Source organism: Siniperca chuatsi, linkage group LG14 (assembly GCF_020085105.1).
Source record: "Siniperca chuatsi isolate FFG_IHB_CAS linkage group LG14, ASM2008510v1, whole genome shotgun sequence".
Taxonomy (NCBI): domain Eukaryota; kingdom Metazoa; phylum Chordata; class Actinopteri; order Centrarchiformes; family Sinipercidae; genus Siniperca; species Siniperca chuatsi.
The window spans coordinates 21,379,372-21,399,026 of record NC_058055.1 but is presented as its reverse complement, the minus strand read 5'-3'; the positions used below and the strand labels follow the sequence as shown (position 1 = coordinate 21,399,026).

The window sequence follows — 19,655 nt, the reverse complement described above, 5'->3', positions numbered from 1 at the left end:
AAACTCTCCTGTTAAAGTTAGAACAGTCATAGTTATTTCATGTGGGAGATTTCTGTCTTCTCTTTTTTTACTGGTTTGAAGTGGGCCAGGCTCAGTTGGAAAAAGGTGATGTCATGTATTTCTGTGCACCAATCAGCTGAATGATTTAGTAATGTCTAAATTAATTGACTTGGTTGTTTGCTCATTTTGCCAAACCACTGCTAATTGAATCTGACCAAAAGACACCCACACAGTCCTGATAAAGGAGATTAAATTAGTTTTTATAACATTTGAGTGTTAAACTCTTAAATAAATAAATAAATAATAATAATAATAACTAAGGATAGCTTTTTTGAAACTTTAACTTCTTGCTTATCCAGTAATGAATATTTAATGTTATAGAGAAATACTTAAACTTACAATAACTGAGTTTTTGGCCAGTAGAAACAAATTGTGAAAACAACATTTGCATATTACTTATTTACACATCCAGCAGTTACAAAGCAAGATTATCATTCATTTGGAGTCATGTTTGTGGCCACCTGATAAATATAAGCTTAATATTCACTCTCTTTTAGCTCTGATTTTGGTCTCCACCAACTCCTGAGGGAAATATCTGGCTCTTTAGCTGCTAAATGCTCCACTATGTTCACCAGCTAGTCGCTAACTGTGTCTGTCTGCTGTTTGGTGCTGAGCAGGTAGTGTACAGTGGGTTTTTAGAGCTTTTTCTCTGAAAACAGCTGCCTGTTGGGCAAAAAAAACGATGCTATGAGAGTGTTGAGAGTGAACCAAAACAGTAAAGTTGCGGTCTGATAGTTAAACAATGGGCTGAAACTCACTATAAAGCTGAAGATTCAGGTGATAATTCTCTGTAGGTTCATCACCATGAGCGACTCCTTTCACACTGTCACATCGTTTTCACATTGTCATTTGATACACTGTTATTATAAAAGCTACTTTAAGATTAAGTTTTTAGGGGCTTTAAGACGTCACCCACAAGTTTCTCAAGGGACCATTTGAAGCTTGAGGTTTGTTTACTTTTGAGATTTGCTGCCATCTTGTCACAAGTAACAACATAAATCAAACCTCGTGTTGAGATTTTATTCGTCAAACTACATACAAATAGTATACAGTATGCATGATAGAGTTAAAAATCAATGTACTTTTATTGTTTTGTACTCACAGGGAATTATGCAATAGGTCCGCCGACATATGTCAAGTGTGACTTCATTAAGGGAAAGCAAAATGTTTTTTCCAAAGATTAATACTTATTAATACTTAGTTTTACAAGATTTTGTCAAAACTTTTATTCCAGTTGTCAGAAGTTCCTCCATTTGAGTGTGTACACTCAAAAATCAAGTTGATTTAGTATCCAGACCTCTCAGGTCATCTGGGATAGGTCTGCTTTCAGTCCCCAGAGTTAAAACTAAACATGGAGAAGCAGCATTTAGTTTTTATGCACCACATATAGACATTAGACCATAGACATTTTTGTCTGCCGCTGCCTTTTATTAAATCGAATAATGATGATCATTTCTTACACTGCACTGTAAAATTTACTGTCCTATTTTATCTTGTTTATTTTCTATTTAACTCTTTTTAAGTGTTTTAAATGTCTTTTTATATTGCCCTATGTTGTTTTTATATTTTATGTGTTATACAAATAAACTTGCCTTGCCTTAGTATACATAATGACTATTTTAGAACTCTGCATGAATATTGAAGAAGAATTAGAGTGTGATGTGGATTTGAGATACAGCGAGATCATCAAAACTTTTGACACAAAGGGTGGAGCTGAGGTTAGACGAGCAAGCGGCAACCACCGTGTCTAAATGGGATAAGCTGACATCTGTCAATCAAGGCCTCAATGTAAGCCTTAAAATCTTCTTACTGGACCTCCTAAAGGTTCTTGATCCCACAGGTATCTCCAGGATACAGGTACAGGGAAAGAGGCGATAGTTCAACCCTATGGACCCCAACGGACACACCTGTGTAGGTTCATTACTTTGGAAGACAAAGCCCTTAATTTGGACAAGGCTCTTGGCTGCACAAAGAAAAGAGCGCCACCTAGAATAAATCAAAATGAAATCAACAGAAAATCTGAGTTGTTTGATTGGCGGTCAATGTGCCAATGAACTATTAGTAACAGCATTCTGTAGATAGAGATAATTCAATAATAATGTAAAATGAAAAAAGAACATTTTTTGGTTTGTCTGTGTGTGGAGCTCTTTGTCAACAGGTCATACGAGGAAAATGCCACTTGAGCCTGAACAAGCGCCTTTTTGTCGTGAGCTTGGACCAGAATCCCCAGTGCTGATCCAGCACTAGCAAAGAGTAAGTGCACCACCATGTGGACTGAGCGATATCAGCCTGCATGAAGCTCACAGAGTTGGGTGAGACTTTTCTCTTCAGAACTCAAGCTTTGTTGTTTGGTTTGACTGTTTTGTCTTTTCAGTGTGTGATTTCACTTTGGTCTGTTGTTGGATAACCAAGTCAGTTTCTTTCTTTTGTTTTTCTTTTTAAGCAAAGAATTTTGAGACACAACATTCCTCCCATATGTGACTGTTGATCATCTCTTTCCAAAACCATGGTCATTAACAGCCTCCACAATTCCCGGGAAAGCTTTCCACAATATTTGGAACCTGGCTGCAGGGATTTGCTCCCATTCAGCCACAAGACCATTACTGGCGTTGGGCGATAGCGCCAGGTTCACAGTGGGCGTTTCAGGTTATCCCATAGGTGGTCGTTGGGGTTGAGGTCAGGGCTTTGTGCAGGGCAGTAAAGTTCTTCCACATCAAACTGGGAAAAAGTTTTCTTTATGGACCTGGTTCTGTGCACAGGGGCATTGGCATGTTCAGGACAGGGTCTTCCCCATTCTATTGCCTCAAAGTTGGAAGCACACTATTGTCTAAAATAGTCCAGACCAAAACTGTGCTCTCAGGCAGGTAGCATGGCAAAACCCCAGATTCATCAGACTGCCAGATAGTGAAGCCGGATTCATCACTCCAGACAGCACATTTTCAGCTGCTCCAGATTGCAATGGTGGTGTGCTTTACACCACTCCAGCAGATGTCTGTCATAGCGAGTCCTTCTGGACTGCTGTTGCTCTTAAGACGTTTAAACTTCACAATAAAAGCACTTAGATTTGGCAAATCTAGCAGGAGAGAAATAAGACAAAATGACGTATTGGAAAGATGACATCCTATGACAATGCCACACTGAAAATCAACAGCTTACTCTGGGACTTTGGAGCCTTGCTCAAGGGTAGATACTTCAGCAGTATAACCTGACATTTACTGAATTTTTAAGGGTAGTAGTGACTGATTATTTGATATCTGATTTAGATTAAAATCAGATAATATATCTGGCGATATTCACTTTTTTAAAATAAACACAACATTTTAAAGAACTGTGACCAAGATATCTACTGAGTGGGACATTTTGCAGTTGAAAAACAATCTTGTCAATGCTGTCTGGTCGACAATGTAAACTGTCACTGTACGTCAAACATATGGTTGGCATTTCCGTACACCAATTTCTTTTTGCCCTACTCAGGAGTCTTCCTTTTCACACTGTTTACACTCATGAAGCAGCGAGCCAGGGTCCACTTAATGTCTTGTGTTAAAGGAAAAACTGATGAACAAAACAAATGTCTTAAAACATTTCTTTACTTAATGCACATCTTTGCAGCATTTTTTCCGTTATACACAACTTATACTGAAAGTAAATCTTAATCACAAAACACCTAACACACAAACGATGAGGGTGAAAACAAAAAGGCCATTTGTCCTTTATACACCATGTACTGTACAATATGTATGAGCCCTCTTTGTATAAATTACATCCAAAAAAAAATGTTTCTTTAGCCAGAAGGTTGAAGACATTCAATACTAAAATATTCAACCAGTCATCTTGTATGAGGACAAATGGACTTAAAAAGTGTATTGTTATTCTAATATTGACATCACTTTCTAATTTGACATCACTCTTGAAAGTCTCTGCGGTATATAATGTAATCTCTGCTATTGACAGTAATTACAGAGCTCAGCGAGCATCTATCAGTCTTTTCTAGAGTTTATAAAGCGCCATTTTGGACAACTCAGAGGGAAAGTATTAAAAAAAATCTTTAACCCTTCAATAAACCAAGCAAATAACTCAACAGTACAAAAAAACTTACACTTTCATTAACTCACAGCTGTAATAAATCCACTGCATTTGAAATGAGAAGATAATCCCTTTCATCTCTCCATTTTGTAATTAACACTGTCCAGACTCCTGAAAATGGAAAAAAAAACAATTTATATAAAATGACAAACTCCTACAAAATGCTTATTGTTGACAAATTCTGGTACTTTTTGAAATAGTAGTGGGTCTAATTTAAGCTAATAACCCTTTTACCAGCATCTGTAACTTTCATCAATTAATGATGAGCCTCTCATAAACATTTTCATCCTCACGTTATTTTTAGTGTCCTGTAGTAAACCAGTTTACTCCTTTGTTATGCAACCTACAGACATGGAAATAAAATGTCTTACAGTCAACAGGAACACAATGCTATGACAGAAACATTAGGTCTTTTTACAGACAAAACTATAGCTAACAAGAATAAGTACATTTTTAAAAAACTGGTGAACTGAGAACAATTCTGGCCCACCTGAACAGAAATATCAGCTTTGTCCAGAAAATTAAAAAGAAAATCTAGTGAAGTTTCTATCTCATACTCATTTACAGAGAACAAGCAAATATTTCAATGAAAAAACAACTGAAAAAAATTTCTGGGAGATATTTTGGTTTTAAATAAAATAGGATAAAAGAAACAAAAGTAAAACTGCAAACCAAGTTCTCATAAAGTCCAACTACTAATGTGTTTGATTTCACATATTTTCCAATGTCTGCATCTTCAACACCAGATTTAGAAATAATCAAACTTGCAGAAAGCGGAGAAAGGAGATGAGGACATGTTTAAATAAATATATTCACTGGAGATGCAAGTCAACTATATTCAGGTGAACCGAAGAACTAGAAACGTGAACCGGAAAGCAGCTTTGCTTTGAATGTTACGTGTGGCTCTGGTACGAGATGTTAGTATTGGTTACATGTTAGTTATGGGCTAAATGATTCAATAACCTACTGTATCCGACTGATAGACTGGATTAAACCAAACTTTAAACAAAGTTCCTGGACTTAGACTCTCTCCTGTTATTACTTTGACTTATATACTAGAAATGTCCCGAACACGTTTCTGAGAATTAGTATTGGGGCCAATCAAAATCCAATCCTTTCTTTCCTGTAATCTGTTCTTTCCTGTTACTGTCCTGTCCATCTCAGCCTGCCCACAACTCTAACAGAGTAATACGTCTTCTCTTTAAATGATCTAGCTGATCACGTCACCTCAATTTCAGGAGTCGAATTCTCCATTTAAGCTTTCATTCAAATTATATCAATAATTTCAGTTTAGAAACATAATAGTTTTGAACCAGGGCCTTCAGTATGTGGATCAAGTAGCTTGTGAAAAATAAGGTGTGTCAGTAAATATAAGTATCGGATCAGAGTCTGTATCGGCAGATTCCCAATATTAAAGGACTTGATCGGGCGGGAAAAAAACTTGATCGGGACATCCCTAGAGTGTACACTAAGGCTGGGTTTCACACTTCAATACTTTTTTGTCACTGGCCAAAATATGTCAGTAGCATAAAGTATCGAAAGCTGGCGTAGAATGTGTGGTCAGATTTATAGTTTTATTTACTTACAGTATTTACCAATTTAAATAATAATTTTGCCTGTTTTAGACAGCAGTTCTTGAATGGCTTCTTTTGTATAGACAACATTTAACATAAAAGGTTTTGTAGAAAACATGTTAATATTCCTAAAGTAAGGTACTGATCGTATCAGCACCAGTATCGACATATTTCACACCGTGCCGTAATGTACACTGATACAGAGAATAGTTTTCAGTCAGTACACGTCTGTAACAGAAGTAGAAGCCAGTGAACCCTTGAAGACATTCTTTATTGTGATTGTGGGTACAAACATCAGCTGCTGAACCCATGATCACACGTTGAACAGTATAACTGCTAAACATCATTTCATCTAGCCACACATCAGAAACTTTTTTCATTAGAGGAGAAAACTAAATTTAAAAAAAAATAAAACACCCACACACATAACAGTTTCAGTTGGGAACCCAAAATGATAAAATCCACGTTGGGGTATTCCAGGGTCCTGTGGTTTAGAGGACTCCTGTTTCAGGGGAAAACCTACTGAGAAGAGACTCTAGCAGGAGCTGAAGGTCTATGGAGGTTGATGTTAATGTGTTAAAGGGGCTGGTTGTTGTGTGTCATTCCAAGTCCTGACTGAAGCCTCTACAGTCTCTACAAGCCAAGCCTCAAGTGAACTGGTACTCCTCTGAGTACTCCGTGTCCTCTGGAGCGTACTGGTTACCTCCGGCTGTGTAGTGCTCATCTGCATCTGCAGTGCCAAACTGGTCGTCACCAGGGGCAAACTGGTCATCTGGGGCAGTGTACTGGTCGTCTGGGGCAGAGTACTGGTCATCTGGGGCAGTGTACTGGTCGTCTGGGGCAGTGTACTGGTTGTCGCCCCCATACGATTGTTCTGCTGCGTCTTGGTTCTCTGCAGTGTTCAGGCCCGATTTCTTCACTCTAAAAAAAAATATATATATAAATAAATAAATAAATAAAGACACATTTTAAGATTATTTTGAGGCATTTCTGTTTTTTTGCAGACAGATTTCACATTTCACTTCATAAAAGAGATGTGTGTACTTACTGGTTCTTATGCTTGGCACCACTGATATGAGACTGGTACTGTTCCACAGAGTTTAGTTCAATGTTGCAGATGGTGCATGGGTAGCCCTTTAGTGTGGAAGCTGTAGACACATAGAAAAGGAGAGAAGTTAGTTTTCTTTAAGCCTGTAAGACTGAATTTGTCCACACAGGAAAAGAAAGAATTGAGAATTATTGCATAATTAATTTATCTTCATAGGAAGCTCTTTAAGCAGTACCATTAAAATGGCAGTTCTGCAAACTCAACTACATGTATTCCTGGTTCTGTTATCTGACCTGGTGCTGTGGAGGGGCCGTACGTCTCCATCAGTTTCAGCTTGGTCATCTGTTTTCTATGTTTCTTGCCCACGTAGTGCTGCTGGGCCATGAGCGGGTTGTTGAAGGAGGCCTGGCAGATGGAGCAGAAGCGGTCCGGGTTGTCGTTGTTGTCCGTCGCCGGCACACTGCTCGAATCATCTGCAGCTTTCTTCTTCGGCTGAGCGGTTGGTGGTGTTTGGGAGGCTACTGCTGAAGAGGAGGAAATACAATCAAAACAATTATAGAAATGTTATTACACTTTATTGTATAGCACCTTTTAGAAACAACAGTTACAAAAAAAGACATACAAAAAGGAAAACGTAAATAATACATTCACATGGGAAATAAGATAAATGCAATACACAAAATTATAAAATGTTAGGAAAGAGCTGGAGGTTATGAATAAAATAATAAAGAAAGAAAAAAAGTGCATACCTGGGGTCTGGGGACCAACGGCTTTCAGCCTCAGGTTCTTGGCGTGAACTTTGCCCTGGTAGTGAGACTCGGCCACCACAGGAGAAGAGAAGGTCATGTTACAAACATGACACACCTTGGACCGGTCAGTGTCTCCGTTGTTACAGTCCTGCTTACAAAAACACACACAACAACATAAATCATTTATGGCTACAAGACGCATCATGTGTCCTGATAAATTGTATGCTATCACTGTACGTCTGTTCTCTGTGTTTCTACACTCGTGAAACTAAGAGCCTAAAACTGTCTTTTCACTGACATTTTACATGTTTTCAGGGTATGAGGTACGCTAGGTTGGTGCTTGCACACACAGCAGCCAAGCAACGTCCCTCCTTCTCTGCTGCTGATATAATGAGCGATTTCACGTTCCAGAATTCAATCTGATTGGACTGTGCGTGAAGCGAACAAGGTAGTAAATACGTCTCTGCCCGTTCCTCATAGAAATTAATGGGTAGTTAAATCAGGTGTGACCACAGCCACAATGTATTTTAGGAAAGGCTATGACATGTTAGTTTGAGTTTGTTCAAACTTGATTTCTTAAAAACATGACAGCCCTAAGTGGCCGTCCACTGCCGGCTGGTGAGTGGGCTTCGTATATATGAAGAGCAGGAGCAGGCGGTTTTGGCAGGAGATCCTGTGGGTGAAGCCGAATGTGGTGCAAAAAGCAGCAGGAATATTCAGGTTCTTAATATACACAGACTTCCAGCAGAAAGGTTGAAGACATCCTGGAAGATCCGACTGCTCAGTTTGCTCAAGATCAAAAATATTTTTTAAAAGTACTGTTACTTTCAATTCATGGTTGGCAAATGAATAGTGACTCAAAGCATTAGTTCAGTTTGGGATAACAAAAAGTAACTGTTGGTTTGGGTGATTTAAACAGTTTTGGTTCGGCTTACATTAACTGTTAAAACTGAGCACTTTTTACTCACACTGTCAGATGATGACGACTTCAACTTTTTAAGCGCTGGCTCCTTCTCATTCTGCATGGAAAGATAACGGCGCACTTTGTTGCCATGTTTCTTGCTCTGAAAAGACGAGCAAAAATGTTTATCACAACGTGAACAACAAACATCAACACCCCAATCCATTACAATCCCTAAGTACAGAAGAAGAGGTGATTTTCGTCATATTCGTAAAGATCTCTGTCCACATTGCAATGCCTGAACAGCAGGAAAACAGTTTCATCTCTTCCTCGTCATCCACTTTTCAGTCGTCAAAAAACAAAAATGTGCATCACAGCTAAAATCTGGTCAGCAGTGTGGCCAAAAGTCTGGTTACTCAGCTGGGTCTCAGCCGGTTAAACCTACGCACTGTCCCCTTAAGCTCTCCATGATTTAATACAGCCAAAAATCACGATTGTTGTTTTCATTTACATATTTTTCTGTTTCTGTTGTCAGACAACTTGAGAATAAAGTAGTAATTTGATCATAAATCATAAATACTACCTACCTAGCCAGCTTAATATGGAAATGCTCTTATAGTAATAATAAAACCATTAATGTGATGTAAAGTGCATTAAATAATCATACCTTCTAGCTAATAATTATGCAGCTTTCTCTGAGCATAGTCGCACTGTCAAAAATAAGTACAGTCCCCTGACACTGAAACAGCAGCAGCAGACTGTGGGCTCACTGACCTGATAATGAGTCAACTTCTGAGACTCGGAAATTAGGACAGCACTGCAGACTTTACACTGGGAGTCAGAAAACAGGTCGCTGTGCTCCTTTATCATCTTATTTACTGCAGGGGGGAAGAGAGAAACAGGAGATTTTAAATCAGGTTACATCTTCTGGGAGAATGTAATTATAACACAATGTGAAGAAATATCTGTGGCAAAAGTTCAAACAACAATTATGCTCAACAACTGTTCATTTATCAAGGGCTTCAATGGGTTTGAAATCCTCTGTATTCGATTTATTTTAGTTTTTGAAAACAAGCCCCTTTTAAACAGCTTTCTTTATCATTGTGAGTAATTCCTGTCTTGTATTATGCCCCCCTCCTAAGCAAAAATCTGTAAACACCATACTCGCAGACACAGAAGCATGTTTAAGGCCTAAATCTGACTGTGAGTCATTGTTCTTGGCGCAAACAATCTGGAAAAATAATTTATCTTGATGCGTCTACTCAAAGACATGTGACAAATATAACTGGGGATATATTAGACAGATATAATCAAACCAGGGGATTAAATCTGGTTGGATAAGACATTGTAGGAGCATGACATGTCTTTTACTTACTTAGTTGGTTTGGATGAGCACTATTTAATTTAGCCCTTTCAGACATGGAATACGTAACTGGCTTCATCTGTCTGTTAAAGTTTTAACAGAGTTTTTAAGTTATAAGACTTTTTGTCATCCAGACATAAGTGTCCGTTCATAAATGTTCGGCTTTACTCAGACATGATAGGACGTTAACAGAGAGAGCCACAATGCTTGTGTTATATTTGGCACGTGGTGTGCAAGAGGGAGTGGTAGTTAAAAAGTTATGATATCAAGAAAGGTGTTTTCTGTACTCACACAGGCTGCATCAGTGATGCACTGAATTTCTCTGTATAACACTTTGGTCAACACCTGTTGTTTTTAAATGTGCTTTATAAATAAATTAGACATTACTTAGTATTATATTTCATAATGACAGAAAAAGACAAATAATAGAAACATCACGTGACAAAATAATGTATGGACACAGCCTTTCTACAGACTAAACAACTCTATAGACAGATCTGTTTACATCTTCCCTTACAAAGCGTGGTGTTTTGCACCATTTCATGAAATTGTTGACTAATTACCATTATATCAATTGTCTAACAACAACTTGGGGATGACCCTTTCATTAGATATTTTCACTCTCCAAGAAAGTTTCTCATAGGATATGCATATGTGATAACCAATCAGGTAGTGGCATCCACTTTTCATTCTGCTCAACTACCTAACAACAATCTGATAAACTCTGAAACTTAGGGAAGGAAAACAGCATGACATTGTGATGAATTTAAGATAATATCTACTCTATCATATCTCAAGCCACATACACTTACTGCTGAGACTGCATTTCAGTTGTTTTGCAATTTGTTTTGGCATCACATCAGTGGTGCAGAATGGAAGTTACATAAAAAGGGACTAAAGTATGCAATCAGGGGATTTGCACTACAACCACTGAGCAACGGTGGTCCACTCAAACAAAGCTGAGCACTACTGAGAGGTAGAACAACTATAAAACTTATAAGATATTAGACACACTTGCTTTAAAAAATTCCATTCAGACTATTCATACATACTTTCGCTAAGTTACAATGCTGTCCATTCAAAAGTAGCATGTGTCTAGCATGTGTTACTAACGCTAAGTAACGTTACACTAGCAAGACCAGGATTATAACGTTAGCTAAGTGCAACCCGCATTTGGCCTAAAACCTAAAACATGCATGTCTACTGAACCAAACCTAAAGATGCCTCCCTCAGTCTCCATTTGTCCACAGGCAGAGGAACTGATTCACAATCATTCTGAAGCCACATCGGATGGAGATATGCTCTCGTCGACCTTGGAGACGAAACGGCTAAAGCTAGCTTATTTTAGCATAGTTTAATAAACCCGTTCCGCTCACACTGCAACGCCGGCTAACGTTAGCTTACGGGAAGCTAACGGCAACACAGGCATTTTAAGCGTGATTATCCCCACCAGTGAGTGCATTGACACAATGTTCTTTTAAAATAAACGTTCAATTAGTAACAAGCCATACCCTCCGCCAGCCCCGAAGGTAAATAAGGAAAATCATCCGTCTGCATCTCGACGGCCATAATTTCTATTACAACCAGCGGTGTCCTGATACGCATACACACGCGCATGCGCAACTGACTTCTACGTCTTCTTCTTTGATGTATTACGGCAGTTGGCATCCACGATGTTGCATTACTGCCACCTTCAGGTTTTATTCTCCCTTAGTGTCCATTACTTTTACAGCCGTCTTTCCACTCCAGTCATCCTTAAACTAAACTAAATAACCATTTCCTCCCTGGAACACTGTCTCCACACTCTAACAGATATTTAACGTTGTCCTCTACCTGCTCTATTAGCAGTTGGGTCATAATTTCTTGTCTTTCTTGTGTAAATTTCCTGCATGATATGAGGACATGCTCTACTGTCTCAGCCTCATGGCATAGATCGCAAAGACCTGTTGGATGGTTGGAAAAGAGGCGATGCGGGAAATCAACATTTTCATAGCTGCGGGCACAGACTTCTCCAGTTTGTCTGAGGTGCCTTCTGATTTTGGCACAAAACTCACGACTCTGCCAGAGCGCTGCAATACATGCTTCAGCTGAGGAGCCAGCACAAGGTGCAGCTGGAGGCAATGCCAACGTGTTGTGTGTCTTGGCTTGGCTCCTTGGTGGCGGCGCTGGTGTTGCACTTGTGGAGGCTGCTGTGCTGCAATCCAGCTCCTCCCTGTGTGCTGATGCTGCATCGTCTGACAGTGAACCAAAACATCTTAATGAGATGCAGAATTCTGCTCAGAAGGATGCAGACAACAAATATGAGGACTTTCTCAACCAGACATCAACTGAATACGTTGACTGTTAAGGTGTCCAGTGGCAAAGTTAGCAGTGCAACCAGGCACCTCTCAGCCTGTTTATTCTGCTATTCCAGAAGAGAGACAGACACACAGGAACAATCTGAGGACTTGACTGACCACTTAATATTTGGAGACGCAGCAGCTTCCCTGCCTTGTCTTAGAGAGCCTACTTGCACTCTGGCTTCATTGCATGGAGATAGTTCCACATGCGTGTTGAGTGTTTTCCCCATCACATCCCTTACTCAGTCAGACGACACAATAAAAAGTGCCACATGCTACAAATGCCTTCTCTCTGCTGCTTTGAGATTTAGTGATGCTATCAGTTTCCGTAGTGTAGTGGTTATCACGTTCGCCTCACACGCGAAAGGTCCCCGGTTCGAAACCGGGCGGAAACACTTCTTTGGTCAAACAACTACGAGTTTCTAACACGATTTGAGATGTTATAATTATCCACACAAAGAAAATAAACCGTCATGTGAATTTCATGAGCAAAGTCAGATAGTAAACTAGTGTATGAGATGGCTAATAAATATACTTCAAATATATTAATATTATACATTAAATGGTAAATATTTAATGTTTAACTTACTCTCTCTAAAGTTCTGCCGTTAGCTAGCCTGATAGTAATGTGGTTGGATTTATATATATGGTTGGTGATATATATATGATTTAAAAGTGCAAAACATGTTTGAGAACAGATTATTTCAAGATTAGTCACTATACGAGTCTACGATATTTAAATTATTAGTATTTAAATAAGCAAAATTTTTTAAATATCATCCAATATTCGTAATTTGTTCTGCTTGTATTAAACTGCTGTAATGTTTGTCTTTATCTCCAAAATGACGTTTTTTCTTCAGTGTGTTTGTGGTGGAGTTATGGCATAGTATACTATCAGTTTCCGTAGTGTAGTGGTTATCACGTTCGCCTAACACGCGAAAGGTCCCCGGTTCGAGACCGGGCGGAAACACTTCTTTGGTCAAATAACTACGACCACTGAGATGTCTTTGATTGTGATGTAGTGAAAACTGTATGAGATGGCTAATAAGTATAATGTAAAAATAAAATATATTATATAAAATTATAATAAACTCACTACTTTACACTCAATTTCCAAATGATTAACACACTCCTAGCAAAACTATACACATGTATGGCTGTTATTTATACTATTTTGCCAACTGTCTGGCACACTGTCACATGTGAAAACTGTTTTAGATAATTAGTACACTTTGCAATCAGCCTAAGCAATATAAATAAGCCATAGGTAAGCTGTCCATGAGACAATTTGAGATGTTATCATAAGTATCACAGCAGCACAAGCAAAATAAACGGTCATGTGAATTTCATGAGCCAAGTCAGATAGTAAACTTAGAGTATGAGATGGCTAATAAATATACTTAAAACTTCAAATAAATAAACATAAAATATATTAAATCTAGTTTATGTATGATGTAAACATTCCTTCTTTATAAAATATTGTAATTATTAGTTTTTAAATAAGCAATATTTTTTAAATATCATCCAATATTCGTAATTTATTCTGCTTGTATTTAAACTGCTGTAACTTTGTTCAGCCAATGGGTTTTAGTGTTTTAGCAATTGAGAAAAACTGTAACATCAGTCATGATGTTGTGCTTAGATGGCGGCTGAAAGTAACCTAAGGTCATGTGATGATCACTGAAGGTAACGCCGCCGCCGCCGCAGCTAATGTTAAGATAGCTAACGTTAGTGTGGAGGCTACATATTATGACTGGCTGCTGCGGTGGCTGAGATTGTGATGGGCTGCTGATGTAAGTTAGCTCAACTATCTGTGATTAAACTGTGAACACGGCTCGGCCAATGTAAATATGTGAGGGGCTAACCACAGCTAGCGCAGCAGCTAGCTTAAAGACATAGAAATAGATAGAGCTGCGGCAGTCATGGGCGCGCACTCACAACAGTCAAGGTTTGGCTCTGATCCACAGTCGCTAAGGAGAAAAGCACCTCCCGTCGGGGAATTGAACCCCGGTCTCCCGCGTGACAGGCGGGGATACTCACCACTATACTAACGAGGAATGAACTGCTGTTGCCTCCAAAAACACAGGGTACCTCCAATGCAAAACATGCTGGAGAACAGATAACTTCAAGAGGAGTCAACTTCTTTTTAAGTCTGTAGCTGTGTGTTATATGGAAGGGGAAGACATTATCAGTTTCCGTAGTGTAGTGGTTATCACGTTCGCCTCACACGCGAAAGGTCCCCGGTTCGAAACCGGGCGGAAACACTTCTTTGGTCAAACAACTACCACTGAGATACAAACACAACTGTTAATATACATTTCCAGGAGGGAAATAAGTATGACAGCAGCACAAGACAAAAAAACGCTGTTGAGATAATCATTACCATAGTGCACGTGTACCACATAGCTAATAAATATAAAGTATAACATGTTTATGATTGGACATGAATACATCCAATTTATATTATATAGATTTTATATACCGAATATACAGTGGTGTGAAATAGTGATTGCCCCCTAAACCTAATAACTGGTTGGGCCACCAATGTGTTTTCTTTAAACCAGGCAACACTTGAAGACAGAAACTCGTTCACCCTAAGGACAAGTTACCCACACAGAAACAGAGCAATGTAGTCTACTCCATTCAGTGCAGTGAGGAAAACTGCAAAGAACGGTACATAGGCGAGACCAAACAGCCACTTCACAAAAGACTTTATCAGCACAGACGACACGCTAAGTCAGGATTACAGAGCGCCGTGCATTTGCATCTAAAAGCTACAAACCACACATTTGAAGACAGCGAGGTGAAGATTCTAAGTAGAGAGAAGAGTTGGTTTGAACGGGGCGTCAAGGAAGCCATTTTTGTGAAAAAAGAGAAACCCCTCTTTGAACAGAAATGGTGCTCTGAGATTGAATCTGCCCAAAGTCTATCAGAGTGTATTATCACCTTGGTCACGCCAATCACATGCTAATCAGGTACTTAACAGTGATGAAGTAGATGCAGCCAGAAAACAGTAGGCCTGATTACTGATTACTGGGCCATCTTGGAAACTATTAGGTCAGTTTCAGGTGAAACTAGCTATCAACAGATACTCAGGCAGATTCCTTCCTGAGGGCAGGGCTTATGTAACAGAGTAGCTTAAATTTCTAGTTCCCGTCCCATTTTTTCACAATTGAGAATGACTTCCGGATGGGAGCCGAAACGTCTTGATTCTGAAAACAGTGTCCAGATGACTACGACTGAAACCTTTTCTACGATTTTGTAGCACTGCCATACTCTAATGCGAAACGCAACAATACCATACATGTAAAAATACTGAAATTGTTACTTTAAAGAATTGCAAGACGTCCAGATGCTGGGGGCAGAGGAAGAATGTTCACTGCAGAACAAGAGACCCATATAGTCAATGTGGTGATTGCAAATAGTTCCATAAGGCTACGAGAAATTCAGCAGCGCATAATTGAGGATGACACCACCTTCCAAAACATACACAATGTGAGCATTTCTGTATTAAGTCGTGTACTTGCCCGCAACGGAATCCGAATGAAACAAATCTACAGAGTCCCTTTTGAAAGAAACAGCGAACGTGTAAAACAACTGCGATATGACTATGTGCAGGTAAGCTATAGTATCATTGGTACTGAATCTGGAAGTGCATACTGTAGTACTGTGCATGGGCCTGCTGTGCTGCTGTTGTTTTGTCTTGTGATGGAGCTAGAGGCAGATGCCATGGGTCATGAGCAGCTTTTTGTGGATGAGGCAGGTTTTAACCGGGCAGGTTTCCATAGGGCTGCTTTGGTCCGCAACTGGTTTACAGATCACCCGCTCTTCAGTGTACTCAACACACACATTGCATGTGATGTAGACGCTGATGTAAGTTATCTCAACTATCTGTGATTAAACTGTGAACACGGCTCGGCCAATGTAAATATGTGAGGGGCTAACCACAGCTAGCGCAGCAGCTAGCTTATAAACATAGAAATAGGTCGAGCTGCGGCAGTCATGGGCGCGCACTCACAACAGTCAAGGTTTGGCTCTCAACCAATATTCGTAATTTGTTCTGCTTGTAGACGGTGTAGTCCCTCATTCGTCCAGGAGTGTTCTATCGTAGAAAAGGTTTCAGTCGTAGTCATCTGGACACTGTTTTCAGAATCAAGACGTTTCGGCTCCCATCCGGAAGTCATTCTCAATTCTGCTTGTATTTAAACTGCTGTAACTTTGTTCAGCCAATGGGTTTTAGTGTTTTAGCAATTGAGAAAAACTGTAACATCAATAATGATGTTGTGCTTAGAGGGCGGCTGAAAGTAACCTAAGGTCATGTGATGATCACTGAAGGTAACGCTGCCGCAGCTAATGTTAAGATAGCTAACGTTAGTGTGGAGGCTACATATTATGACTGGCTGCTGCGGTGGCAGAGATTGTGATGGGCTGCTGATGTAAGTTAGCTCAACTATCTGTGATTAAACTGTGAACACGGCTCGGCCAATGTAAATATGTGAGGGGCTAACCACAGCTAGCGCAGCAGCTAGCTTACAGACATAGAAATAGACAGAGCTGCGGCAGTCATGGGCGCGCACTCACAACAGTCAAGGTTTGGCTCCGATCCACATTCGCTAAGGAGAAAAGCTCCTCCCCGTCGGGGAATTGAACCCCGGTCTCCCGCGTGACAGGCGGGGATACTCACCACTATACTAACGAGGAATGAACTGCTGTTGGCTTTAAAAACACAGGGTACCTCCAATGCAAAACATGCTTGAGAACAGGTAACTTCAAGATTAGTCAACAGTGTGTGTGTCGAGTCAGGTTTTATAGTAAAGTATGTCAAGCAATCAGTTTCCGTAGTGTAGTGGTTATCACGTTCGCCTAACACGCGAAAGGTCCCCGGTTCGAGACCGGGCGGAAACACTTCTTTGGTCAAATAACTACGACCACTGAGATGTCATTGATTGTGATGTAGTGAAAACTGTATGGCATGGCTAATGAAAATAATGTTATATCATGTCATGTAAAGCTTAAACCCTGTTCTTGTTGGACAAGATTAGTCATCAGTGTGTTTGTGGTGAATCTGAGTCAGACACTAGGAACAGACAAATAGACATGAATACACTCTGTTTTTCTTTTACAACTACCATTTGTTTTATTTTTACATTTCATTTGAAGTAATAGGCCCAGAGGTCTCACTCACTTCAACAAAGTAATGATAGTTACTTAGATCATCTTTATTTAGGCCATTTATTGGCTCTTCCTCAATATTTCTTTTAGCCGTTGTGTGGACGTGACTTGACAATATCCTAATGCGTTCTATGAACTTCTACCTACACAGACTCCTAAAACATCTTCGGCATTGTCCGGCAGATGTTGAAGGACCTCAGCCTCCTCAGAAAATAGAGGCGGCTCTGGCCCTTCCTGTAAACAGCCTGAGTGTTCTTGGTCCAGTCCAGTTTGTTATCCAAGTGTACTCCCAAGTACTTGTAGTCCTCCACAATGTCCACACTGACCCCCTGGATGGAAACCAAGGTCGCTGGTGCCTTGGCCCTCCGTAGATCCACAATCAGCTCCTTAGACTTTGTCGCATTGAGCTGCAGATGGTTCTGCTCACACCATGAAACAAAGTTCCCCACCACAGCCCTGTACTCCGTCTCATCACCACCGCTGATACATCCCACCACAGCAGAGTCATCAGAAAACTTCTGAAGGTGGCAGGACTCTGTGTGGTAGCTGAAGTCCGTGGTGTAGGTGGTGAAGAGGTCTGCCAGTCAGATAGTCTACAATCCAGGACACAAGGGGGGCATCCACCTGCATTGCTGCCAGCTTCTCACCCAGCAGGGCTGGCCGGATGGTGTTGAAAGCACTGGAGAAGTCAAAAAACATGATCCTCACCGCGTTTGCCGACCTGTCCAGAGTCAGACACTAGGAAGAGACAAATAGACATGAATCCACTCTGTTTTTCTTTTAGAAATACCATTTCAGTTTTATTTTTACATTTCATTTGAATCTTTAGACCATTTATTTGCTCTTCTCCAAGATTTATTTTTAGCCATTGTGGACACACATAACTTGACAATGTCCTAATGTGTCCTATTAACTTCTTTTTAAGGCTGTAGCAGTATTTTATGTGAACTGACCTGACTGAAGTTAAAAGACAGTGACAAAGACACAATTTGAGATGTTATCATAAGTATCACAGCAGCACAAGGAAAATAAACGGTCATGTGAATTTCATGAGCCAAGTCAGATAGTAAACTTAGAGTATTAAATCATTCGTATTTAAATTAGACACACTTTTAAAAAGTATACAATATTCGTAGTATGTTAGTCGACTAAAGAAAAAACGTCATGTTGGAGCTAAAAACTGTTACGATGGTCCACTGCCCTTAATGCCGATCCATTCCCGCAGAAGATGAGTCCGGATCAGCTCCTGGGCTCCAGCAGGGCCGAGCTCCAGTTGTGGGCCACAGGCTGCTGAGTGAGTATCACGCATTGCTGCGGCTGGTTGCACCTGATTGTGGGGACGGTCGCAGGTTGGCCGCTAAAACCAAACTTAGCTGCATTCATAGAAGTTGGCATGTGTAAACTGAAAGTTTTGCAACACTTCGGCAGTCATGGGCGCGCACTCGCGATGTGGTCGCAACCACATACAACGTTCACATTCACTTAAAACTCAAATATTTAGGTAGAAAACAGTGTAAAAATTACTAGATTCCAGTCCTAGCACAGTTGGTTTTATATGTGAATGGTGCAAAACATTTTTGAGAACAGATAACTTCAAGATAACAAGCAGCATCTACTAAGTTGGTCATCAGTGTGTTTCTTGAATCAGCCACTAGGTGGAGACAAATAGACATTAATAGTAGAGACACACTCAACAGCTCCATTGAAGTAATAGGCCCAGAGGTCTCACTCACTTCAACAAAGTAATGATAGTTACTTAGATCATCTTTATTTAGGCCATTTATTGGCTCTTCCTCAATATTTCTTTTAGCTGTTGTGTGGACCTGACTTGACAATATCCTAATGCTTTCTATGAACTTCTTTATAAGTGTGTTTGTGGGTTTCATATTAACTTCTTTTTAAGGCTATAGCTGTATTTTATATGAACTGACCTGACTGAAGTTAAAAGACAGTGACAAAGACACAATTTGAGATGTTATCATAAGTATCACAGCAGCACAAGCAAAATAAACGGTCATGTGAATTTCATGAGCCAAGTCAGATAGTAAACTTAGAGTATGAGATGGCTAATAAATATACTTAAAACTTCAAATAAATAAACATAAAATATATTAAATCTAGTTTATGTATGATGTAAACATTCCTTCTTTATAAAATATTGTAATTATTAGTTTTTAAATAAGCAATATTTTTTAAATATCATCCAATATTCGTAATTTATTCTGCTTGTATTTAAACTGCTGTAACTTTGTTCAGCCAATGGGTTTTAGTGTTTTAGCAATTGAGAAAAACTGTAACATCAGTCATGATGTTGTGCTTAGATGGCGGCTGAAAGTAACCTAAGGTCATGTGATGATCACTGAAGG

General features: G+C 39.6%; 1 protein-coding gene and 5 non-coding genes across 8 annotated transcripts; 4 read left to right on the top strand and 2 right to left on the bottom strand.

Annotated features, from left to right (window-relative positions):
- Window positions 1–3,629: 3,629 nt before the first annotated feature.
- znf346 (zinc finger protein 346) lies at window positions 3,630–11,446 on the bottom strand. 3 transcript variants are annotated; one of them, XM_044223033.1, is made up of 7 exons: window positions 11,290–11,446; window positions 9,190–9,293; window positions 8,483–8,578; window positions 7,515–7,662; window positions 7,059–7,289; window positions 6,766–6,865; window positions 3,630–6,638 (listed from the first exon to the last, which is right to left on the bottom strand). In XM_044223033.1, the coding sequence occupies exons 1-7, from the start codon at window positions 11,444–11,446 to the stop codon at window positions 6,365–6,367; spliced, it is 1,110 nt and encodes a 369-aa protein (XP_044078968.1). In that variant the 3' UTR covers window positions 3,630–6,364. The 3 variants fall into 3 exon arrangements, with proteins under 3 accessions (XP_044078968.1, XP_044078969.1, XP_044078970.1); XM_044223034.1 differs by having other exon boundaries at window positions 7,059–7,286; XM_044223035.1 differs by having other exon boundaries at window positions 10,993–11,402.
- Window positions 11,447–12,439: 993 nt separating this feature from the next.
- On the top strand, window positions 12,440–12,512 carry trnav-cac. Its single transcript has one exon. It is a non-coding gene; the product is annotated as a tRNA-Val (tRNA).
- Window positions 12,513–13,014: 502 nt separating this feature from the next.
- Window positions 13,015–13,087, top strand: trnav-aac. Its single transcript has one exon. It is a non-coding gene; the product is annotated as a tRNA-Val (tRNA).
- A 1,221-nt stretch (window positions 13,088–14,308) lies between these two features.
- On the top strand, window positions 14,309–14,381 carry trnav-cac. Its single transcript has one exon. It is a non-coding gene; the product is annotated as a tRNA-Val (tRNA).
- Window positions 14,382–16,746: 2,365 nt separating this feature from the next.
- On the bottom strand, window positions 16,747–16,818 carry trnad-guc. The gene has a single exon. It is a non-coding gene; the product is annotated as a tRNA-Asp (tRNA).
- A 131-nt stretch (window positions 16,819–16,949) lies between these two features.
- On the top strand, window positions 16,950–17,022 carry trnav-aac. Its single transcript has one exon. It is a non-coding gene; the product is annotated as a tRNA-Val (tRNA).
- The last annotated feature ends 2,633 nt before the right edge of the window (window positions 17,023–19,655 follow it).

What these genes read in the sequence shown, in the direction of transcription:
- znf346 (XM_044223033.1), bottom strand. Translation starts at nt 11,446, where the DNA reads ATGCCAACTGCCGTAATACATCAAAGAAGAAGACGTAGAAGTCAGTTG. An exon ending in AGTCGTCATCATCTGACAGT is followed by an intron (nt 7,663 to 8,482) that starts GTGAGTAAAAAG and finishes TTTTGTAAGCAG; the next exon opens with GACTGTAACAACGGAGACAC. An exon ending in GGTGCCAAGCATAAGAACCA is followed by an intron (nt 6,639 to 6,765) that starts GTAAGTACACAC and finishes ATTTTTTTTTAG; the next exon opens with AGTGAAGAAATCGGGCCTGA.